Raw genomic sequence first — 26,455 nt, 5'->3', positions numbered from 1 at the left:
AAGACCTCACCTCTATCATAAAATCCCCAAAACAACTTTATCAGATGGTCCCATGTAAAAAGGCATAAGATAGCAAATTACAGCAATATCTTTGCAAAGGGAAATATAATTGGAATTTGGTAAAATCTTAAAGAAAAGAAGGATTAAATACAACAACTGTGCAATTCCTGTTTTGTGGTATATGTACAATAATCCTAAACTGTAAAGGGGTGAGTGTTTTGTGGCACTGGTTTGCTCAGGATACATCTTTAAAGTATTTGCCCAATGTAAGGAGTACTTTTCAGCAGATTTCTAAAGCAAGCTTTTAGAACACTTATGTAACAGACTTTTTGTCTCATTTGGAGAAGGACATTACACAAAATCTGCCAGGCTGATATTCCACCACATAAAATACTACAGCTGCTCCAATCATGATGCCATTGTTGAGAAAATTATGCTAAAAGTAGTTGCATATTAGTCACCTGATGTGAGTGATGGATCTCCCACTACGTCTTTTGGAGTTATTTGTGTTGTAGTCTGCTGAACAAAGGGAGTGGACTCTCACTAAATAATAAGTATACTTTACCTCATGTTAGGCAGAGTAGACAAACAGTCTTTGGCAGTGTACTTCCACGTTGTGGGTGCATCTCAAGTGTCCACACTTTGACATGGAAATTCCACCAGCTAAGAAAATCCACTGGCAGAGGAGGGCATTTATGGATTTTGTATTGAAATATCTATGTCCATGGTGGAGAAACAGCTCCTGCTGCAGCGAACACTCTACATTTGATGGCGATTCAAACTCTGTTAAGGCAGAGAAAGAAAATGCACCACAGTGGCAGATCAATCATCTGTTACTGAATCTCTGAAGTATGCCCACAGATTTACACAGGGTTATGAATAATATACACACCTCATGGATTGTGAGTTATCAAATGTGTCTTCCACAGACAAATGTGCAATTGAACCAAAATCAAGAGTCAAGTGTGGTTATGGAGGAATTAACAAAGAGAGGTGCCATGAAAAAGACTACAGCTACGAAGGTAGCAAACCGTAAACCATCTAGTGCTTCAGCCCTCTCCATCCAAACAGTAAGGTGCAAAGAAGAAGGATGTCTGTGTTTTCAATTTCTGGTTTGTGGTTAAACAGTTGAAACTATTTTAAAATATCAAAGAATTGAGTTGAGAAAGGGAACCTTTTCTGGAGTACATGCCAAATCCACATATGATACTACTGACACAATGTCGTCCACCATACTATCTACTTGGTACAGAAAAGTTTGACTTTGAATACTTTAGTGTTTTTATCACCTCCATAGGTTTCTTTAAAGGTTTTTTGACTCTCAGATCAAACATGTAATTGTTTCATGTTGACAACTAGTTATGGCTAAAGTTAACTGGACCTTGTGCTGTTATCCTGTTGCTCCCCTGCTTATCCTATCCGGACTGCTGTTGATGGAAGAGGGGCAGGAGCTACGAGCTACGAGGAGAATCTTGCTGAGCTGGTCGCTGCGGGAAATGCTGTGAAGATCCCAGACGCCGCCAGAAAGGGGAAAAAAAAGCGAGCCGATCCGAGCCCAGCACAGCCGACCCGACCCGAGCCCAAGTTCAACTGGGTACAGGTCTCGCTCAGGGCCTCAATTAGGTTCTCTTGGCACCGGCACATCTCATTTGCGGCAACAGCGCTGTTATCCCTCCCACCGACTTCCGCCGACTTTCGCAGCAGCAGCTTGCCCTGCAGTTCACCTCGGCTCCATCACAAGTCCAAGGATTTTGACTTCTGGGCTTTCCTCTGGGCTTTCCTCTTGGCCTGACCACTTATCTCATCTGCCAATCGTCTGCTGGCCGCCCGCTGCCCATTGCCCATTGCCCACTGCCTCCACCATCTTTCTGTGCGCTGACGTGGGCGGGCGGGCGTTCATTGGTATCAGCGGGCATCCCCTCTTGCGGAGCTGAGTTGTGGAGCTGAGCTGGCTGAGCCGAGCTGATGGCACAGAGGCTGGGCAGCGTTGCGAGGCAACAGGCAGAATAGGCAAAAGGGCAGTGGAGGCGGAGGTAAGAAGAAACAGGGAGCTTGTCCTTTGCCTTTTGCCTTTTTGCCTTTTGATTTTTGTCTCTCTGCACGTTTTTACTGAAAGCTACTGAAAGGAGCTTGAGAAATCAGGCTGCTGAAAGGAGATCTTGTGGTTAACAGGAACCACAGAGCCATCAGGCTCTTGGGCCATTGTGGTACTGACTTCGGGTTCCATTTTCAGTTCTTGATCTTGATCTTGTAACTAAATCGCAGGTAAAACCACCAAGGCAAAACCATCAAGGCAAGTTGCGTGCGGCAAAGGAGATAAACTAGAGCACAATCAAGTGGAGGGTACCATGAGGTCAGGTCGTGTTCAGGATAGCGTAATACCCAAAAAAGAGTCAAAAAACGGAGGCGGACAATCAAGATGTTGGAAGAAGAAAGAACTGTACCACCATCAGAAATAGAGCTAGCAATCATCCCTTCCCAAATTCTCTCACATTACTCCTGTTCTTAAATCTCTTCACTGGCTCCCTATCCGTTTCAGATCTCTTTTCAAACTAGCCTGCTTCGCTTTTCGAGCTTACTCCCGCTCTGCCCCTGCCTACATCACCTCCCTTATTTCATCCCACGCCACTAGTCGAACCCTCCGTTCTTCTTCTCTCTCTCTTCTGCACATCCCCCGTTTCCGCAAACACAGAACTGGTGGCACTCGCCTCTCCGTTTTGGCCCCCCAGTTCTGGAACAGCCTTCCACTTCATGTTCGGTCCATCCCCATTTACACCCACTTTCGAAAAGCCCTCAAAACTTTTCTTTTCATTCAGGCTTTTCCCTCATAGGTCCCCCGGATCCCTTCTGTGAGCTCTGACCAGGTCCCCAGCGCCAGGAAGCCGCTTGGCCGCAGTGCGCTCTATTAAATATTTTTTCATTCATTTCATTCAATTCATCATGAATAATTGCTCTCTAATAGAGACATCAGTAGCTGGAAACGCCTCTGGACAACTACAAAATTTGGAAACAAGAAAAAAAAAAAAAGCAGTCTTCTTATCAACCTAAAATCTTTACAAAATGTTCCTTCTTAAAAAACGCAGGGGATACCCTTTTTTCAAACATAACAAATGTTACAGGCCTTCAATCACCTCTTCAACCCTTACAATTAAGTCAATCAACACTAGCTATTGAAGACCTGAAATCAATTCATGAAAGGAAAAGTCCAGACACAAAAAGAAGTGTAAATATAACAACCACCAGCCCCTTACAAACACCTCAAAATGGTAAATCACGGAAAAGCTGCGTAACAACAGGAAGAGATTTAACTAGAAACACCGAGCAAGCTCAAGTATATAGACAAGAGGAGATAATTAAGATGACCAATGATGATCAAGATAAAAATTACGACATATCAGCAACTGGCCTCAATCTAAATGGTGATAGGAGATCCACAAACAGCGAAAATAATCTTGATGACTATGACATAAATAACAATTTTACAATTAATAACCAATCAAACCAACTAAGCCAACTAAGTCAAACAAATCCTGGGGAAAAATCATTGCTCAAGGGAACTGACTGCAGTCAAACAAGGAAGGACAAGGCACAGGATGTCATGGGTCTAAAAGTGCTACGGCCTATCTTTCCCACAAATAAAGTCCTATCAAATTATCAACCGGAGTCAAGCAGGGGGAGGGGGGGAACTAAGACGCCAACTACAACAGAAAACACCGCTAATGACACAGATGTCATAGAGATCTGTTCCCAGTTATGAGGAGAAGACTGGAATGTCCTAATGGCAGCTTATAGCCAAGATACAAACAGGAATGGGCCGAACACGGTAAACACAGGCAATATAATTGATTTACCACATGACTATCGGACGGAGAGGAAAAGAAAAAGGAAGACCAAAAGGATATGGTAGCTTCAGCTTGCGCAGATGACTCACCAAAAAATTCCCGTCAGGTAATGGCGTGGGCCAGCTTGCTAAATACAATACAACTTATTGTAGAAGCACTATACTACCAGTCAGATAAGATGGATGCCCAGCTGACTCTTTTAGACACTTTGGCTGTTTTTGTGGTTGCCATCGACGGGAAACTGGGAGCACTAACTACACTGCTACAAAACAAACAGGACCAAACCCACAACAGGGACGTGGGATGTGGATGAGGCCCTGTTATTGACAAACTGGCTACACTACCATCAATGCTGTCTGACTTATGCATACAATTAAAAAAGCCCTTGCTAAGAAAGGGCAGTTCTTCGTGCATCAGACAAATGGACGTAGAAGCAGACAAGCACTCCCTTGAAGCCTGTATTTCAATCCCGATTGACAAAACAAAATGCACAGGATCAAAAAAAACCGGGGAAAATGGTCATCGGGGGGAGATGGACAATTTGATTTATAAAAAACTAAATAAAGAAGTAAAAGACACGGTAGCAACAGCAGATCAACGATCTGCAGATCAAATGGAAGACAAGGTCGAGAAGCAATCCAACGCAAAACAAAGGAGGGCAAAGAAACGTAAAGGTAGAAATCAAAAACCAATCGTGGCTCAAGAAGGTTTCAGGCATCTCTTTGGGTCAACATCTCAATTTGACGAACACGAACTCAATCCTTTGGAAAAGATCATTAAAAAGGAAGAAGCGGAGACTGACAAGGGAACCAACATAACCGTAATACTAAATGCTTCACAATCTAGAGAATCTAGCAGATCGCCAGTGATATCGGCGAACGGAAGCAAAACTAAGGAGCAAGTGCAGAACCAGTTAGTAAAGCAGAACATCACGGATCCATCGTCCATGGTTACTGAAACGTCCTCCACTAAAACATATGGAATAAAGCAAACTATAAAAAACGTACAGATAATACAGTAGGCGATACAGAATGGGGAACTTAAAGAAATACACGAAAATGGATCGGTCCCCATCAGACAAATATCACAATCCACTGACACAAGATTAACTAATAGAAATGATATTAAAGAATATACAAGGGAAGAAGGAATTGGAAATGGGAATCCAAAATCAACCACTGGAGAGGAAATTCTCCGCCATGGAGGGTGGAAAGTTACTTCACCTCTACCAGAGCAAGCACTAGTGAGAATACCGCAAGGACATGAACTTTCACAAGGACACAATAACGAGTGCAACAACAAAACTAGTTGTATGAATACAATAAAAGATGCATCAAATATTGTTTGGTTTACTTCGGACTACATCTCAAAAGGCAAGCACGATATATTGAATAGAGGAAACATCTTACGGCTGCTAGCTCATATTCCATCTTTAGCAGGTGTCACAACTCAGGATCTGGATTCTATTCAATTTCGATCAGAAGCCGGAACGAAGGCCGAAAAAACAAAAGCAACATGGACAACATCTTTAGTTGCACAAAAAATTTTGGCAGAAATTATGATCTTTAAAGATTGGGGAATAACAATTGCCCCATATATAAAGCCAAAATATCCTGACCTATTAATTCCTGCTGCAGGAGATGGAGAACAGCACTCCTCTAACAGGAAGGGGCTAACAGTACTTAGAGGCGCCAAAGGGATGGAAGGAGCAAGAAGCGCGGAAGATCTTAGCGCCAGGGGCTGTACCTCTGCCGGTACATCACAAAGCTATTCCGATTTAAGATGGATCTCAAGAACAATAAATAATCAGTCAAACTGACAAATGGAAAACCAAATGGAAATAAAAAGGCAAAACCAACTGAATATATGCTCATGGAACATTAATGGTCTTACCTCTAAAATGACCGACCTGGAATTCGTTAGTTACTTACGATCCTTTGATATTATATCCCTGCAAGAAACATGGCAACTAGAACCTCCACATTTGCATGGATTTCTTCGCTTTTTCACCAGTGCGGTGAAAATAGCAAAATTTGGTCACCTACAAGGGGGTCTAGTAACTTACGTCTCGGCTGTAAGTGGCTATGACATCAAGGACCTAGGTTTTTCCACTTCAGATCTAAAAATAATAAATTTGTCTTCCTCCACCCAAAGTAAGAAAGGCCTTGATCTTACACTGATCAACGCTTATATTCATCCAAAAAGGAAAGGAAAGGTCGCAAAAGATCTATATAAATGCCTAGACGGAATCATAACTGATACTTCATAACAGAAGTTATGATCACCGGGGATTTTAACCTCAACTTGATGGGAATCTCAACATGCGACGAGAATCGCAATCAAAACATAGCCTGGAATTTTCCGCATCAAGAGGCTATACTAACATCCATACAATCAAAATTTGGATAGGAGGTCTTAGAGAATCTCGAGCGCTATAATCTCAGAGCACTGAACGGGAGATTTAGCGGAGACACTCCACCAGCGTGCACATTTTACACCACATGAGTAAGCAAAACACTGGACTATACTTTTATGCCACTATCTCTATTCCGCCACATTGTCTCATTTAAAATAGGGGAGAAGGCTGATAGCGATCACTGTCCTCAGGAAATTATACTTAATATTATGAAACCAAAACTTGAACAATCGCGGGTACCGAATGAGCTAATTTACACCATCAATTATAAAAGGATTAAGTACTCGGCAGTCATGAATGGAGACATAGAAGTAATGGCAAAACAACACTTCGAGGGGAGAATTGGAGCAAGCGAGGTTGAGAAATGGGAGAGCTTCACAACCACTATGGCAGGTTACTCTACAACCCTGAAAATCCAACATACAAAGAAGGCTAGCAATACGCTCCCTATTACAAAAGACCATAGAATAAAAATAAAAGGTATAAAAAAAGACATCGCACGAACAATGCGTCAACTTAGATACCTCCCTAGCGACATGGTACGACATAACCATTTGCAAGAATTAAAAAAATCACAAAAAAAAACTAAAAGGGAAGCAAATAGAGCAATTGAGGATAATCTGTGGGCAAAACTTCATTCTGATATTAAGCTGAATGACGGGGCACAATTTTGGAGAACAATTAACTCCTTTATGAATCCTAGACATGAAGGAGTCTCTTCAAACATCAGCGAACAAACATGGGTAAACTATCTTAAAGGTCACTTTACACAACACAAAATCAACAATTTGACGACAGCTGTTGATGACAACGAACCAATTCCTTTGTGTGATATTTGGTATAATCAGCCAGAGCGAACTGCGAGTACAGGTGTGACAAAATTCCAAAAATTAATTGAGCGCCAAATCAAAAAAGGGAAGCGGGAGGGGGCACCAGGTCCGAATGGTTTCCCTCCTATCCTTTACAAACTGAACGAAAAGAGATGGGCTGTTTCTGGAAATCAAACATTTCAACGTCTTGCCTCTCTCTTGGAAGGGCTCTATCATCTCCCCAATATTTAAGGCAGGGGACAAAACCTTACCAAGCAGACTGGTTGCCCTTATGGATAACGAAGCAAAATATTTTTCTGGAATCCTCTTGGAGGAATTGCAGGCTTGGACTATAGAACACTCTCTAATTCCTGCTAACCATACAGGTTTTACTAAATCTGTTGGGACATCAACAAACATCTTGGCTATGGGTCTGCTAATTGACAAGGCAAAAACAACAAAAATGCTTCATAGATTATAAGGCAGCTTTCGATCATATCAATCGGAACCTTTTATGGGCAAACTAAAGAGATGGGGGATATCAAAGCCTCTATTAGACTTGCTGATTAACTTACACAGCGACACATGGGTACAGGTGAAGATGGGTGACGGCTCCCATCTGTCAAGACGCATCCCAACAAACAATGGTCTAAAACAAGGATGCGTCTTGGCCCCAACACTCTTCAACTTGTTCTTAGGAGATCTCACCCCGGTGCTCAACAATTGTAATTCTCATGCACCAAAACTAGGAGGCCAAATACTGTCCTCGTTACTATATGCAGACGATTTGGTCTTAATCAGTCACACGAAAATAGGGATGCAAAATCTTATTGATGCAACAAAAAGATACTCTGATGAGAATAAATTGACAATAAATTTTGAAAAGTCCAAAACAATGTCAATCAACAAAAAAAGAAAGACATCAAACAGTTGGTTCTGGAATGACAACTGTTTAGAGGACACAAAAATGTATAAGTATCTAGGGGTCAAAATTGATAGTAGTGGCCAGTTTATTTTACAAAAAGAAAGCATCTGAGGAAAAGGCATTGCTATTGCAGTGTCGTTAAAAAAACTAAATGGAAAACTTACCAGCCCATCTCTTCTCCCCTTGGTACAAGTTATACGTTCCAAACTCTTGCCTACCATTACTTATGGCAGCGAAGTTCAAAGAGGAAGAGATGCAGGAATTCTAGACAAAACTGTGACATCAGCATATAGGATTATCTTCGGCCTACCCAAACATACCTCCCCGGCTCAACTGAGGCTAGAGTTTGGTGGCCAGAAACAGGCACTTGCAAGACAGGGGGCGTACATAACTACGTGGGACAAAATCAGGAAGGCAAAACAAGGGACCCTTAGTAGCCTTCTATGGTCAGAACTACAGCGGAACCCAGCATCGCAAGCTGCCAACTATTTGGCCAAAAGCCTGGTCAATCTAGGCCTAAAGGAGCTGTGGAACACTCCCACCAACCATACTATAGTCAAAAGACTGGTAAAGAAAACAACAAAATACCTTTCACGGATAGAAGATAAGGGGTCAGTTGCCAGGAGGTCACATGGGTGGTTTGTCTTAAACTCTTACTCAAATCAAGGCCAACAGAGCTACCTCAATCTGGGTTACTCAAGATTTATAAAACTGAAGTTTTTTAAACTCAGAATGGGCCTGATTCCTTGCAGATCCCATTTTCCGCACTGGCAGAGGGACAAAGGGGGCTCCCTATGCCGTTTATGTGGTAAGGCAACTGAGGACATGCCACACCTTTTGTGCTCCTGTGACAAATTGTTAGAAGAAAGAAAACGCTTGTTGAAATTTCTGTTTAATCAACGAGGAATACGCACACGAAGGAATGCCGTGCTTGCCTGCTTCTCCCCCGACGACTTGCAGCTAAACTGCAACTTGGTGAAGTTTATGAAGGAGGTGGAGAAAAGGATGCAGGAACTTGACTTTTAACTTAGCCTGTAGCTACTTGTTTAGTATGAACTATATCCAACACACTGTTTATTATTATCATAATTATCACAGTGATGGAAATGGGTTACTGAAATATTTAACTTGGAAGTTTTTTCTTTTTAAAAAAAGGGGGGAATTTTATCATTTTAGATTGATAATCAAGTTTATGTTGGAAATTGTACAGTATGCACATGCTCTTTCCCCCCCCCCTTTTTAAATGTGGAAATTGCAATGGTTTTTATTAACTTTGCAAATAAAATTTACTTACTTACTTATTGAGACTGTATATCGAAATATGTACATATTTTTGACAGTGACAGATTTTGACCCTGAAAAGAGCGGCACTTGTGGCAAAGAGCCAGTGCTAGCTGCTCCCATTGTGACTGTGTAGATTTTGATACGCTGGTTGAATACAAGGGTAGCAGAATGAAAATTAACTTCAGGTTCATTTTAGGGGGTACGTTTATTTAAAAAAAATATCTGCACAGTTATTTTTATTAGAATTTAAGTGCATATACAAATTGGTTTGTCATAATAAGAAGTGTTTAGGGGTGCAGTCCGGATGATGGTGCGAGCAAAATTCCTGACATCATCGGGACAGACAATTTGGAGACTAAAGAACAAACTTTACAGGGCAGCTCTCTCTAACTTGAATTGTCTTGAAGGATGTTACACATGTAACTAGAAAAAGATGAACCTGCTCATAATTAGAGTCATTTACCAAAAGCATTTATGGGTCCAGGACTTGATACTAAAGAGTATGGGCCCGATTCACAAAAGTAATCTGAGACAAAATTCTAACTTTATGACTTTTGGTATTCACAAAAGGCATTTACGTTTATTACAGTTAGAATTCCTAACTTTACTACTCCTAAATTCCCTTTGTGAATACCGAAAAATTATAAAGTTAGGATTTTGTCCCAGATTACTTTTGTGAATCGGGCTCATTGTTTTACATACTTTAACGTGGGTTTGGTTTTCAGTCCAAATCATTCCCGCTTCCGGTTAATGATTCATTGTATTTTTAGTTTTTGTGTATTAAAATTGAGAGTGAATGTTTCATTTTTATTCCCATCTTGAGTGTTTTCGGGCCAATGTAGTAGGGCATGTATAAAAGTGTAACAGAGAAGTAGTACTTTACATACTCTAACATGTCTTTGTAATTATGCTCAATAGAGTCCCCGTCCCTAATAATACCATTTTAAACAGGTGAGAAGTACATTATAAAATTAAGTAATGACTGGTTTCTCTCACTGATAGAATCAAAGGTCCAGATTTACACACATGTCACGCAGTGCAGCAAGGCAACATACTGGCTGCATTGCGTTATATAGCGCCATCAATAATGTGCCATATTTACAAAGATATGGTGCATTTCTTCTGCCTACCTCTTTATTCGCACCTTCTGCTGCCTGGCTTTAACCAAGGCTTTTTTTACAAGGCAAGGGTGCCTGCATTACAGTAAAGAATTTATTTCTGCATGAAGGGACACGTTTAAGAGCAAAACCAATCTTTAAAGGCATTGTCTTTTTTTGAAGTGTAATGCATAGTGCATCACACTTCAAAAGAAAGTCATGAGGAGAAAAAGGCAAAGGCGCTCCTTGGTTCAATGACGATTTGAGACTCCTAAAACGGGCCCTGCGTCAGTGCGAGAGAGCCTGGTGGAAGGGGTTTGATCTAAACTGCCAGACTCTATACAAGGAAAAGCTCGCCTTGTATAAACAAGCCATCAGAACTAGAAAAAGTGAGTTCTACGAGAGCAGAATTGCCACAGCACCTAATCCTCAGAAGGAAATCTTCCAAGTACTTACTGAACTGAGGAAAAAGAAGGAACAACCGCCTTCTTTTACGCAGGAGGACTGCCATAAATTTCAATCCTTCTTTACCTCAAAGATATCTGACCTCCTGATAGAGATCGAAAGCACCCCTAGATTCGACTGCCCGGAAACTCCGCTAACTCTCCCGCCCGCAATCACAGAGCCTTTAACCTCCCTACCCCTATTTACCAAGGACTCCCTGACAAAAGTGATGAACCAAGTTAAATCAGGCTCCCCAGCGGACCCTTGCCCCCCGCAGATATTTAAACAAGCATGGCCAGGCCTTGAGGAGGACATTTTATCGCTCCTAAATAGTTCCCTTACCTCGGGACTAGTCCCATCTACTCTCAAAGAAGCGAGACTGATCCCCCTGCTAAAAAAGGCTGGTGCCGATTCCTAGATTTTAAAGAATTACAGGCCCATATCTCAATTGCCTTTTTTAGCAAAAATACTGGAACATCATGTGCTGTCCGCCCTCTCGCACCACCTGGAGAGTAACGCACTACTCGAACCCAACCAAGCAGGGTTTAGAGCCCACAACAGCACGGAACTAGTCATGTTATCAGTACTAGATGACCTACGTCTTAAAACAGATAATAAAGATCCCTGTGCCCTGGTGCTACTCGACCTCTCCGCGGCATTCGATACGGTCAATCATGACCTTCTTTTGTCGCGGTTGGGGGAGTTTGGCATCAAGGGCACGGCCCACGCCTGGCTGACCTCGTTCCTTGGTGGACGGGTTCAGAAAGTACAACTGGATGACATGGTGTCAGAGGCTGCTAAAATCACATGCGGCGTCCCGCAGGGCTCTGCCTTGTCCCCCTTGATGTTTAACACATATCTGCAGCCCCTCATTTCATCTCTGAATCAGATGGACTGCAACATATATAATTATGCCGACGACACCCAGATCATCATTCAGATAGGCGATTCCCCTATGGCTGATCAAAAATTGAAGAATATTCTAAAATTTACAGTCAACTGGATGACGGCAAATTTTTTGAAGATCAACCCGGACAAGACGGAGGTTCTACCTATCACAACGTCATCTAGCCCTTGGTGCGACCTCCTTTGGCCATCCGAATTAGGTAACGCCCCAATACCGGCAACAGCAGTAAAAAGCCTGGGCATAATCATCGACACAAATCTTACTATGTCAGCCCAGGTCTCGGCGGTGGTGGGCACTTGTGTAGGCCTCCTGAGACAACTGCGCAAGCTAGCTCCCATCCTAAAGGCAGACACTCTCAGACGAGCAGTGTCAGCCTTAATTCTGGCCCGACTGGATTATGGTAATGCCATGTACTTCGGCATTCCGAAAAAACTCACCAAGAGACTCCAGATCGTCATGAATGACGCGGCCAGACTTATATATAATAAACCAAGAAGGACACCGGCCACCCCCCTCCTCCGGGAGCTACACTGGTTGCCAGTGAATCAACGAGCCAAGTTCAAGGGCCTATGCATTACGCAGAAAGCCTTATATGGGCAAGCCCCAAAATACATCAAAAAACGCCTTGTCCCATATGCTCCTAACAGGAACCTACGCTCAGCCAACGCCGCCCTATTGATCTGCCCTAGGATCAAACGATCCACCATCGGTGGTCGGACATTTTCCCACATAATGCCCAAAGCTTGGAACCAACTGCCTGAAAATCTGCGCAAAGAAACCAGACTCCTGCCTTTTAGGAAAGAGCTAAAAACTGTGCTCTTTCAAGAGGCATGGGGTAACATCTAGTCGGTTTTTCTTCCTGCCAGTACTCACTCGTCTGCTAAGCGCTTAGAGACCCCGGGGTGATAAGGCGCTCTACAAGTTAAAAATACAAATACAAATACAAATACATGCATTTATTTTTGTTAAGCCTCAGCTGCATGCTATGTTGAGGCATTCCCAGGTTTAACACTCCATGGAAACGTGAGAATGTGCGAGTATCTATGGGTGTTGGTGTTCGAACACCCACACTCCATCTACAGAACACCTCACTGACAAAATATTACATAAAGTAGCAAAATGCGTGGCTTACTAAATCCCACTTACAGGTTTGTGTTGCCTTGCATCACCTTGTTTGACTCAAGGGCAACGCAAGCCCTTTGCAAATCTGTCCCAAAGTGTCTAAAAACTGAGCCCTTCTATTTGCCCTTTGATTTCTGCTATAAAAATATCTCAGACCAGAACAACAATCACAGTGATTCACATCTACCATTCCTGAACCTAAACCATAGCTTCAGGAGGGTAGCTTTGTCTGCAAAATGTTGCTTTTTCACATCAAATTTCAATGGTAATTGAGCTTTGAAGCTGCTGTATGATACAATACGTCAAATGTCATGATTTCATAAATAGCATTTAACTAAACACGCATTGTATGTCGCAGTGATCTAAGACAAAATCCCCCAAAAAATGTGTCAGATGACCTCAAGTTAATATTGATAAGATAGCAAATGTCAGCAATATCTTTTCCAAGAGAAAGATAATTTGAATATGGTAAACTTTTATAGAAAATAGGGAGGTAATAAAACAGCTGTTCAATTGTGCTTTGTGGGATTCAGCAATAAGCATAAAACGTAAAGTGATGAGTGCCCCTGAATATGAGATATATTTAACCCACCACAATTTGCCTGGAACAGCTCATCTCACATTTCTGCAATTTATTGTGGCACTGAATTCCTCAGCATATTACTTTTAAAGAATGTTTTCAAACCGAGTTGTACTTATCGCAGATGTTTAACGCAAAATATGATTACACTTATGTAACAGACTCTTGGTTTGTTTTGGAGAAGGTAAGTAAATAAAATCTGCCATGGAAGGGTTGATTTTCCCCATTTACCTCTTGTTGCATGGACAATTTCTGGTGCTGCAGATGGCTGATATTGCACCACATGAAATACTCCAGATGCTCTATTGCAGGCGTCATTGTGGAGGAAATAATGCTGAATGTAGTTGCATATTGGTTGTCCGATGTAAGTCATGGATCTGCCACTACATCTGTTGAAGTTATTCCTGTGCAGTCTGCTGCACAAAGGGAGTGGACTTTCACCTAATGATTAGCATAGTGCACTTCACCCAGCATGTTAGGCAGAGTAGAAATGCAGTCATTGGCAGTGTAAACCTACTTGCAGGTGCATCTTAAGTGTCCACACTTTGAGATGGAAATTCCAATCGCGAAGAAAATCCACTGGCAGAGGAGGGCATTTGCGGATATTCCATTGACGTGTCTTTTTTATGGTGCTTACATCCACCTGGGTGGAGAAACAGCTCTTGCTGCAGCAAACACTCTACATTTGATGGAGATTCCAACTCTGCCTAGGCATGAAAGGAAAATGAACCACAATGGTGGATCAATTGTCTATTAGTTTCCTCTGAAGTATGACCACATATCTACAATAGGGTTATGAAAAATATACACAAACGCATGGATTTTGATAGACAATCTGCAGTCTGTATACGAACTGTTATATTCCATATAGGTACCCCAATATAGGCACAGGTAACATCCTTACCTTTCAGCTATATTCTCCCCTACACTACACTCATTACGGTTCTTGGGGACTGACCTTTTACCTAAAAACGACACTGCACATAGAACACAGGACTTTCCCTGGTTAAAGCATCATACAAGCATGAGGATTCTTGGAAAGTCAAAAGGACTACCATCTCCTGCATAATACCTATATAAAGTACATTCCCAACTTCATCCTAAGGTTGGCAAAGGCCCATCAAGGTAGAACGCCTGAGGACACTTTTTGAGTATATAAACATCACATCTTGCTGAGATTGTCAGAGGAGAAAAAGGACTTCCATGCCTACACACTGACATGAGATGCTGAGGCTCCTGCATGCAGATACTCCAGCTCGCTGTGGTCTAACATCCCTTGCGGGGTGTCCAACTCGAGACCAAGATGGGGACCCACAGTCTCTCACTTCAGGTAATGGGGTTAACTTTATCCTAGAGGGAATCTTGACTTAGCACCTACACACATGCTAGGTACACTTAGGTACATCTAGTTAAGACCGCACCGCATCGTAGGAGTACGCATTTTGTTGTCATGTATTTTACATACCTGCCTGTATTCATGATTTTAGCATATTGGTAGATATCTACCATCCTTTCATTTCCTACTGCGTCTAATTATTTATATATGTTTCTGTTTAGTGGTTGTTTCTGCACACCTATTTTATACTACAATGACGACTGTTCGATAAATGCTTATTAAAAAATCATCCATATAGTTTAATCTGTGTATCTCTTTGAGATGAAGTGAGCACGAGTGACTTAGCAAAAAGTATTACACTGTTTTCACAGCCCTGAGAAATCAGGGTTGTCATGTTCGAATGTTGCCTAGAACTATTCTCTCAATGGTAAAAGGTAGCTGGTGTACAGGCTAACATTGTCTAGAATCAATCTGACACCAATCCTACAGTGTATGTTGTCTAATCATGCAGATCCTATATAGGTTTTATAGGAACTACACATCGGAACCTATCATTGAAAATGCAGTTTTTTAGTAAAAGTTATCGAATGTGTTTTCTTTAGACAAATGTGCCATTGAACAAAAATCGAGAGACAAGTGTAGCAATGGAGGAATTGCAAAAAGGAGGAGCAATGAAAAAGGCTGCTGCTACGAAGACAGCAAACCGTAAACCATCCGGTGCTTCAGTCCTCTCCAGTCAAACAGTAAGATGCTAAGAAGAAGGATGTCTGTGATTTCAATTTCTGGTTTGTGGTTGAACAGTTGAAACTATTTTAAAATATCAAAGAATTGAGTTGAGACAGTGAAGGCCCTCCCCCCTTTCTGGAGTACATGCCAAATCCACATATGATACCACTGACACAATGTCGTCCACCAAGTTTGACTTTGAATACAACTGTGTTGGTATCTCCTCCATAGGCATCTTTGAAGGTTTTTTAAAACTCAGATCACAAATGTGATTGTTTCATGTTGACAACTAGTTATGGCTAAAGTTACCTGCCTTATTGAGGTGGTATATCGAAATATAAATATTTTTGACAGTGACAGTTTTGGGCCCTGAAAAAAGCGTTACTTTTCATAAAAAAATCAGCACATTTGTTTTAATTAGAATTTAAAGGCATACACAAATACCTATTGTAGGAGAGTAGGATCTGCTTCCTATGGTTACCCCCACTTTTTGCTAATGTAACACTGTTTTTCGACTTTAGTCTGGCTGGGGCCCTGCTATTCAGGACCCCAGACTAGCTGCTTCCTCGCTAAATGGATTCCTAGTACCTTAGGTAAACAACAGATTGTATTCTGAGGTGCCCTTGTAAGTCCCTAGTATATGGTATGCTATGCACCCAGGGCATAGGTACCCCAGAGGCCTACCAGGGGCTTCAGCATGTATTATGCCACCCCTGGGAAGCCCTCCAAAATTACACCACAGGTCTGCTACTGCAGCCTGGGTAAGGTGGTGCATGCACCCCTTACTGAGATATAGGTTCGCTATATCTCACCTATTAGTCACCCCTATGGCAGGCCTTATCAATCCTGAAGGCAGGGTGCTTGGTTTTGTGTGAGACGGTGCCCATGCATGAGCAGAGCCCCTCTGCAGCCTTCGGAATCTCTTCTCCGGGGATGTCTGTGATGCAGTCTGACCATATACTCTTAAGTGCATTATAACCAAACGGTAATTGCTAACTTTGGACTGGCTGCACGGAAACATGTTGTGTTTGGTGTCAAACACCTTGGAATCATACCCCCACACTAGTAACTAGTGTGGGAGTATGATCCCAGCCTTCTAGAGGGAGAGACATGACAGCAGCGGTATACCAGATACCAGCTAACAGAGCCCTGGCATCACATAATGGATGCAGCCAGCACAGACACGGGTCTGGCCTCCTGCTGCTGACTGAAACTCTGGCAGGGGAGGCCTGGACAATAGGTTTCCTGTCACACGGAGGTGTTACCACCTCCCAGATAGGCCTTAGTGGATTGGGGCTGGGTGGGTGCACTCCAAGAATGCTTTGAAGTCCTGCATTGGGGGCACAATTGGTGTCCCTGTGCATAGAACAGTACAAACCGGTTGCAGGGGCTACCAGCCCCTGCTCTGGAACAAAACTGGACAAAGAAAATGGGTGTAGCCACCCCTCTTTCCAAACCCTCCCATAGGTGGGTCCCCAGAGTTAGTCCAGCCCCTTCTTTGCGTATAAAGAAGGAACCCCAGACTACAGGACTTTAGATTACACCTGGATGAAACTCTGCTACAGAAATCCCGGCACGTCGACGATCTACACGACTAGATGACTGAAGAGTCTCCCTTGGAGTAAAGGAGTTACTCCCCTGCTTGTCAGGCACCAAAGACGCATCTGACCGGTCTGCATCTCCGAAGCTCCTGCCAGACGCTGAAGACTTTGCAGCTCAGGAGGTGGGTTTTCAGACTTACCAGAGGCTGACCCGAGTCCCCAGAAAAGCTGATATCCGTAGCCCTTGTGGATACCATGGAACCAGAACCCCTGGACACTGTGCACATTTGCAAGTGCATCAGCTTCTCAACATCCTTTGAGGCTGTGCATTAGGTTAGTTGTATCCCAGACCATGAGCACCTTTTCCACCGAAAATTGCTGGCCTACACTCCACAAGTGTTCCGTGAGCACACCCTTTGTGTGTTCGCTCAAGGCTCCTTTGCGATCTCTGGTCTGTCGACTGGTGGGTCCCCGTGAAGACAACTCTTGCTTCAATTGGGCTTCCCTGATTGCTCCACATGTGCGCTGACTCTCCATCGCTTGGGGAGTCTCCAGGCCCTTGCTGGTCCGCACAAAAGCATCTTTTCTTTTCCTGCATGAAATTACACCACAGGTCTGCTACTGCAGCCTGGGTAAGGTGGTGCATGCACCCCTTACTGAGATATAGGTTCGCTATATCTCACCTATTAGTCACCCCTATGGCAGGCCTTATCAATCCTGACGGCAGGGTGCTTGGTTTTGTGTGAGACGGTGCCCATGCATGAGCAGAGCCCCTCTGCAGCCTTCGGAATCTCTTCTCCGGGGATGTCTGTGATGCAGCCTGACCATATACTCTTAAGTGCATTATAACCAAACGGTAATTGCTAACTTTGGACTGGCTGCACGGAAACATGTTGTGTTTGGTGTCAAACACCTTGGAATCATACCCTCACACTAGTAACTAGTGTGGGAGTATGATCCCAGCCTTCTAGAGGGAGAGACATGACAGCAGCGGTATACCAGATACCAGCTAACAGAGCCGTGGCATCACATAATGGATGCAGCCAGCACAGACACGGGTCTGGCCTCCTGCTGCTGACTGAAACTCTGGCAGGGGAGTCCTGGACAATAGGTTTCCTGTCACAGGGAGGTGTTACCACCTCCCAGATAGGCCTTAGTGGATTGGGGCTGGGTGGGTGCACTCCAAGAATGCTTTGAAGTCCTGCATTGGGGGCACAATTGGTGTCCCTGTGCATAGAACAGTACAAACCGGTTGCAGGGGCTACCAGCCCCTGCTCTGGAACAAAACTGGACAAAGAAAATGGGTATAGCCACCCCTCTTTCCAAACCCTCCCATAGGTGGGTCCCCAGAGTTAGTCCAGCCCCTTCTTTGGGTATAAAGAAGGAACCCCAGACTACAGGACTTTAGATTACACCTGGATGAAACTCTGCTACAGAAACGGCACGTCGACGATCTACACGACTAGATGACTGAAGAATCTCCCTTGGAGTAAAGGAGTTACTCCCCTGCTTGTCAGGCACCAAAGACGCATCTGACCGGTCTGCCTCTCTGAAGCTCCTGCCAGACGCTGAAGACTTTGCAGCTCAGGATGTGGGTTTTCAGACTTACCAGAGGCTGACCCGAGTCCCCAGAAAAGCTGAGATCCGTAGCCCTTGTGGATACCGTGGAACCAGAACCCCTGGACACTGTGCACATTTGCAAGTGCATCAGCTTCTCAACATCCTTTGAGGCTGTGCATTAGGTTAGTTGTAGCCCAGACCATGAGCACCTTTTCCACCGAAAATTGCTGGCCTACACTCCACAAGTGTTCTGTGAGCACGCCCTTTGTGTGTTCGCTCAAGGCTCCTTTGCGATCTCTGGTCTGTCGACTGGTGGGTCCCTGTGAAGACAACTCTTGCTTCAATTGGGCTTCCCTGATTGCTCCACATGTGTGCTGACTCTCCATCGCTTGGGGAGTCCCCAGGCCCTTGCTGGTCCGCACAAAAGCATCTTTTCTCTTCCTGCATGGGTTGCTTTTGCCAAGGCTTGTTGTGTCCAATCCGGACACCGTCACTGCAACACTCGACATCCTTCATGGGACAGCTTGAATCCCACTCCTGGTTGTCCACAACACCTCTTGGTCCTCGTGGCTGAAGAGTCAATCTTTCCCTCTTCTCACCTGAAGTACCCAACATCGGTGGGCATTCGTCTATCGTGCCCCTGATCACTGGCAAGTGACCCAGACTCTGTCCCCTCTGCTTTCAGTTTCTTCACATCATCGATCCAGGCTTGGATCCCTTTCGGACACTTCTCGTCTTCCCAGCAGCAGCCATCTTCAACAAGCTGCCATTAAAAACGACGACACGACCCAACACCATTTGACACCTATGCACCCGGCTTCCCTGGGTGAGGTAACACGAGTACTCCGGTGCTCCCTTGGGTGTTGGCCCTAGAACCATCTAATTTCAAAAGGGTTTGTTCCTAGTCCACTCCTAATTGTCCTTAAATGTTAAAATTCTAACCGCGACTTTCCCCATAGAAGCTAAAGGGAGCTCGCGGCTGTGTTCTCACACTGCACACGTCCTCCATGGGTCCCCTGTGTCACTACCTTGGGTGGTTCCTTGGGGTCTCAGCGATTCCTCAGGCTCTAGGCCTTGTGTCTAGTCAAGTCGTGGTTCTTATGCCACTTTCGTAGTATATGGTTTGGCTTTCCCCTAGGGCCTATCGTATATTGTGCTAATTTACTATAATAGTTGAAGTGTAACTTAGGTGCTTTTGCCTCTAGCCTCATAAAGAGACTAGAGGGGGGGTGTTTAGTAATGAATACATATATTTTATATATATACCTGGTGTGGTCTCCTTTCATTTAGCCACTGAAGAGATTATAGACTGGTAAAACAAGCTGCTTTACATTTCTTCAAGACTTAGCCTGAAGGCTGCTCTCCATAGCTACCACTAGGATAGCTTTCAATAAAGTTTGTCTTTAACCTATCATCAATAAGGGCTTGTTTGGACTGGTGCAAGGTGCCCACTATAACTAGTGGACAGCATACACCAGGCCTACGTCTCACAGGTATGTTATAATAAGTTGTGTTTAGGGGTGCAGTCTGGATGGTGCCAGCAAAGGTCTATAACATCCAAGTGGCAGACATTGTGAAAACTAAAGAACTAGAGAACAAACTTGTTATGATAGTTTGTCTAACACAAATTGTCTTGCCTACTGGTACACCAGTAGCTCAAAAAATATGAACCTGCTAATAATTATATAATTTCTGGCTCTTGATTTCTCTGTTAGCACAATCCATAAAACTAATAGCATACATCCTCTGATTCAGCTCTATTAAAACATTCAAACAACACATCACAGCAGCTTGGTAAATGTTGGTCAACTGTTTGAAATGTACTGTATTTGTTTATTATGACTAGACAAGTCACAAAAGTCTGGTTCCCCTATAAAGTGGAGCTGTTTCAGATTATGTTACAGTTAAAAGTAAGTTACATCCGTTGTCAATCTCAGAATTGCATTTTTAAGTTATTCATGTTTTTTATCTGGAGGAAAAAATCCATGTTTTATTTGTAAAACCTCCAAATGATAGAAAAGAGGGGAAGCAGTAAATGTCACAGTACAGTGGAACACACCTTTGAGATCCTTGGATCCATGGCTGCTCCAAAGAGTATAGGACTTCACGGCTTTGAATGGTGAGTCATTCGACTACAGTCATGGAACTGAAAATATTCAGTTCTATTGCTGCAATATTTTACCTGAATATATATGAATAAAAGTCCCTGCTCAATTTGCATCTAGCTCAAATGGATTAAAAGATACTGAAAGAAAGCATTACTCGTAGTCCACAGCTGTGAAATGCTTTCATACTGTGTTAAGCTGGTGCAAATTAGGTGATACTGTTGCCCAAGTAGTATAAAAGTGTATACATATTTCAATATAATGAAATAATGCTGGAAATGATTTGTATCATATTGTACAATTTGCCTGCTCCTGCTGCATAGTTTGGCTGAGGCTGCTGCATGAACTCGACCTTGATTTGCACATAATTCCAGCTTCCATGACTAATGCATAGATTGTGATACTAAATGAGGAGAAAAAAAGACTTTGTTAACATTTAGGCCATAGAATAGCCATGCCTTGTTTGAACCTCTTTCCAATTATAAAATACACATGTTTTTTACTAATACATGGCAGGACCTCTGTGCACCACACTGTTACTTATATATCTACAGTTTCATCAGCTCTATCAATGGCTACAGTCAACAAGAATAATGACTGTGACAGTTTCTGTGATCTAAATATCAATGGGTGTGTGTTAACATTTACAATTCATTCATAAGGGAGTATTGCACGGATTCTGTGGAGTCACAGAACTATGCCTGAGCTCACACTACCTTAGTAGGTAGGACCTGAGTCATCCTTCCACCCTAGCACCCATTAGCCCGGGAATGACTAGCTATAGTGTCTGACTTGCCCATCAACTCACCTACAGAGGAACAAGCGATTAGATACTCCAGGACACAGCACTTCTGACTCTCTCATTGATGGCATTGAAAGGACACACTCTTTTGCACACACACTCATACTTGTCCATAATAAGCTCTTACAGAGGCAAAAGAAAAGTAAAAAATGTTTATTTTATATCTATCCCGCTTTAGTATGCATTATACATGGCACAATAGGCACACAAATACGATCAGCATTGTAAGTAATCCATAAATCATAAAAGGAGCTGTCATTCTGTAAGACAGAGTAGCCTAATTCCCCTCCTCTTCTACAGAACTACAGTGATTATGGATCGGAAGATCTCTGTGAGTTAGCATCCGACCCATACCTTAGGATGCAGAGATGCACGTTCTACATCTCAGGTGTAGTTGTGATCTCTTCCCTTGAAAGAACCTCTCCAATTGTATTGTTGCCAATCTTGTCACACCTATATGTCAAAAGTACGTGTTCCCAAACAACAGCTGCATTTGCTTGTTTCGTATAGGTGGAAGGGCCTGTGCAGAACAGAATAACAAGCGGCATTGTTGTTTGATTTGAACGTGTCTACGGTGTGAAGACTAAATCCCTAGGAAAGAGCAGAACACAAAACAGCTGTAGGTTCTGTGTGAATGTACAATGTAGAAACAATGCAAAATATGTTTGTATAGTAACATGTAAAGCACAGAGCAGTCTAAAACATGCTCTTGCTAACATAGAGAAAACGACAATGGGCCTGCATGGGACATTTGACAGGAGTTATATCATTGGACTATAAAAGTACATAACTTTGACAGGAGTTATATCATTGGACTATAAACGTACATAACTTTGTTTGATTTACTTAATTCCCATTTGCAAATCTTTATGAAATACTAGCGACACCAGATTACCTTCTATAAATAGTAGTAGCCATCACTGTCTAGTTACAGAACAATTTCTAAATGAGTTGCTGTTAAGGGGTTGTTAATCACAGCTCTACAGTGAACCCCACAGTCTTCACATTTTAAAACGGTGAAGCAAGCAATAAATACATAGGATGATAGCTTCCGAATGTGTCTTGTGTGCAGTTGTCTCCCACACTTAATGAAAAGAAGACTGCTGCTGTTTACTAGTAGCTGATTGTTAAATCAAACTTATTTGTAAAGTTTTTTACAACTTTTAAAAATTAGGTACAGAAAAGCAAAATCCTAAGAATTAATACACTACTAAAATATAATAAATGTAGAGCATCACTAAAAATATTGGGAACCTAAATGCACATTGTCACAATTGTGTACCTATTTGAACAAAATATCATGTTAACTACTATGGTTTGTGCAAAAGAATAAATCATTTTCTGACAGCCCATTTCTGAAGGCTTAGGAACTCTTTCCCCATCAGCTATCCGTATACATTTACTAAACCTGACCCAAAACTGCAGGTCGTCATGTTACATTACTTATGTTACAGTCTCTGCACGTGAACCAGTTCCTTGTTTTATACACGTTAGCAATAGCCATTTACTATGAAGTTCTAAATATGAGGACATACATATTCATATCAGTTAATGACTCAAACATAAAGCAAGTGGGGCCCATTCACAAAACCATTAATGTGTATAGGACGTAGTACCAAAGAGTACATTTATAGATACTTTTACATGTGTTTGTTGTCAGGCCGAAATAGTTCACCTCCCTGATAAAGAAATTGTAAAAAGGCAGAATTAATTTTATTTTTAGTTTTTTTTATACAAATATAGAGTAAATATTTCATTTGTATTCCTGTCTTGAGTGTTTTGGGTTTATTGTAAAAGGGCATGTACAAAACAGTACCAGAGAAGTACTACTTTACTTATTCTAACAAGTCTTTGTAATGAAGTCCCATAGAGTCTGCATCTTTAATATTACAATTTTTAAACAGGGAGAAACACATTTGAGAATTAGATAATAAGTATGGATTATTTAACTGACAGAACCAAATGTCCAGATTTACAAACATGTAACGCTGTGCAGCAAGGAAACCTACTGGCTGCATTCCGTTATATAGAAGCATCAATAATGCGCCATGTTTACAAAGATATGGTGCAGTTCTGCTGCCTATTTTTTTGCGCACCGTGTGCTGCCTGGAACCAATGAACATTACAGTATGTAATGTTTTTCTGCATGAAGGGATACCTTCCAGAGGAAAGCCAATATTTACAGGCATTGTTTTTTTTTGTATGTGTAATGCTGGGTACATCACACATAGGAAAGGGATGTCACGAAGATAAATACATTTATTTCTTGTTGATAAGCCTGGGTTGCTTACTATTTCAGTGCTTTCCCAGGTTTAACACTCTATGTAAATTTGAGGATACACCAAAACCTATGAGTATATCATTTCCAACACCCACACTACATCTATGGAACGCCTCCCTGCCACAAGATAACACAAGGCAGCAAATCCCACTTACAGGCGTGTGTTGCCTTGCATCTCCTTGTTTGACTCAAGGGCAACACAAGCCTTTTGTCAATCTGTCCAGAAGCTGAGCCTTTGGATCTGTCCATGATTTCTACTTTAAAAATATCTAGGACTTAAACAACAGCTGTAGTGATTCCCATCTACCTTTCCTGAACCAAAACCACAGTTGCAGGAACGTAGCTTTTCCTGCTAAATGTTTCTTTCCCACATCAAACTCTAACTTTAAATGGGCTTTGAAGCTGTCGTGTGATAGGATACGTGAAAGATCATACTTCCATAAATGGCATTTGACTAACCAAGCATTGTCTGCCATGATGCTCTCACGCAAAAGCCCCAAAACAACTTTTTCAGGTGGCTCGAAGTAAATATTGTGAAGATAGCACATTTCAACAATGTCTTTACAAGGAGAAAGATAATTTGAATTTGGTAAAATCCTAAAGAAAGTAAGGTTTAAATAAAACAGCTGTGCAATTTTTGTTTAGTGGGATATGAACAACATTCTTAAAATATGATGTGACGAGTGCCTCTGAATATGATATATACTTAATCCAGTACACATTGCCCCGAGCAGTTCATCTCACTTTTCTGCCAATCATTGTGGCACTGGTAAGCTCATCATATCACTGTAAAGTATTTTTCCAATTTAAAAAGTACTTTTCACAGATTTCGAAAGCAAGCCATGATTACACTTATGCAATAGACTTTTGGTCTCATTTGGAGAAGGAAATGAAATAATATCTGCCAGAAAATGGTTGATTACTGGTATGGATGTCTTGTTGCATAGTCAGTTTGGGGGGCTTTTTATGGCTAATATTCCACCACATAGAATACTCCAGCTGCTCCACCCATATTGTCATTATTGAGGACATTATGCTAAAAGTGGTCACATATTCGGCGCCTGATGTGAGTGATGGATCTGCCACTATGTCTGTTGGAGTCATTACTGTTGCAGTCTGCTGCGCACAGGGGTTTGGACTTTCAGTTAACACTTTTATAGTCTACTTTACCCAGCACATTAGGCAGAGTAGACATGTAGTCATTGGCAGTGTACTCCCACTTTGAGAGTGCACCTCAAGTGTCCACACTTTGAGATGGAAATTTCTCTAGCAAAGAAAATCCACTGGCAGATGAGGGTATTTGTGGATTTTCCATTGAAGTGTCTTTGTCCAATGGTGCTTACATCTGCTTAGATGAAGAAACAGCTACTGCTGCAGCGACAACTTTACATTTGATTTAGATTCCAACTTCATCTTGGCAGAGAAGGAAAATTCCCCACAATGGTGGGTCAATCATCTGGTACTTAATCTCTGAAGTGTGGCACTGATCTACAATTCGGTCATGAATACTATGTATACAACCTTGTGGATTTTGATAGACAATCTGCAGTTTTATTTATGAACCTGTAATTACAAAATGTCTCTTTTAGTAAAAGTTATCAAATGGGTTTTCTACAGACAAATGTGCCATTGAACCAAAATCAAGAGTCAATTGTGGCTATGGAGGAATCATCAAAGAGAGGTGCAATGAAAAAGGCTTCTGCTGTGAAGACAGCAAACCGTAAACCGTCTGTTGCTCCAGCCATTTCCAGCAAGACAGTAGGGTGCTAAGAAGAAGGACGCTTGTGTTTTTAACTTCTGTTTTTTGTTAACAGTTGCGGCTACTTTGAAAAATCGAAGTATTGATCAGTGTTGGACCGAGAAGTCCACTTCTTTTGGGAGTACATGCCAAATCCACATAAAAAAACTACTGACACACTGCCCTCCACCATAGTATTTATGTGTTATAGGAAGTACAGGAATTTAGGAGCTGGTATCACCTTTACCGGCTTCTTTAAAGTTTGTTCAGTCTCAGGTCACAAATGTGATTGTTTCATGATGACAACTATTAGTGGTTTAAGAATCTGCCTTATTGAGATTGCATCACAAAATATAAATAGATTTGATGGTGACAATTATAATCTTGGATAAGAGTGAGATTTGTGGTAAATAGCTATAACTAGCTGTTCCACTAGTGACAGTGTAGATATATGTAGGCTGTTTAACAAAAGGGTAGAACAAATAAAGATATCTTCTAGTTCAAGTAAGGGGTTGTGTTCATAAAAAATGCAGAGTATATTTATTGGAATTTAAAGGCATATACAAATTGGTATGTCATAATAAGAAGTGTTCAGGGATGGAGTATGGATTAATAATCTGTTACTTAATCTCTGAAGCATACCAGGATATCTCAATTGGGTTATGAATAATATACATACGATCCCATTGATTTTGATAGACAATCTGCAGTTTTATTTTCTGAACCTGCCATTGCTAAATGACTTTTTTTAGTAAAAGCTATCAAACTTGTTTTCCTCAGATGAATGTGCCATTGAACCAAAATCAAGAGTCAATTGTGGCTTTGGAGGAATCACCAAAGAGAGGTGCAATGAAAAAGGCTGCTGCTAACAAGACAGAAAAACGGAAACCTTCTGGTGCTTCAGCCCTCTCCAGCCGAACGGTAATGTGCTAAGAAGAAG

General features: G+C 42.1%; 1 protein-coding gene across 8 annotated transcripts in view; it reads left to right on the top strand.

Annotated features, from left to right (window-relative positions):
• LOC146829991 (uncharacterized) overlaps positions 1-26,455 on the top strand; it is a 328,887-nt gene that overhangs the window by 257,127 nt on the left and 45,305 nt on the right. For all 8 annotated transcript variants that reach the window (XM_085604233.1, XM_085604235.1, XM_085604231.1 and 5 more), the window contains 2 exons: positions 15,365-15,505; positions 26,296-26,436. In XM_085604233.1, the coding sequence (XP_085460359.1) occupies positions 15,365-15,505; positions 26,296-26,436 (282 nt within the window). The remainder of the gene's footprint in view (positions 1-15,364; positions 15,506-26,295; positions 26,437-26,455) is intronic.

This window comes from Triturus cristatus, chromosome 5_1 (assembly GCF_964204655.1).
Source record: "Triturus cristatus chromosome 5_1, aTriCri1.1, whole genome shotgun sequence".
NCBI lineage: Eukaryota > Metazoa > Chordata > Amphibia > Caudata > Salamandridae > Triturus > Triturus cristatus.
Note: the sequence above shows the minus strand (reverse complement) of the source record. Positions and strands in the feature narration are given on the sequence as shown.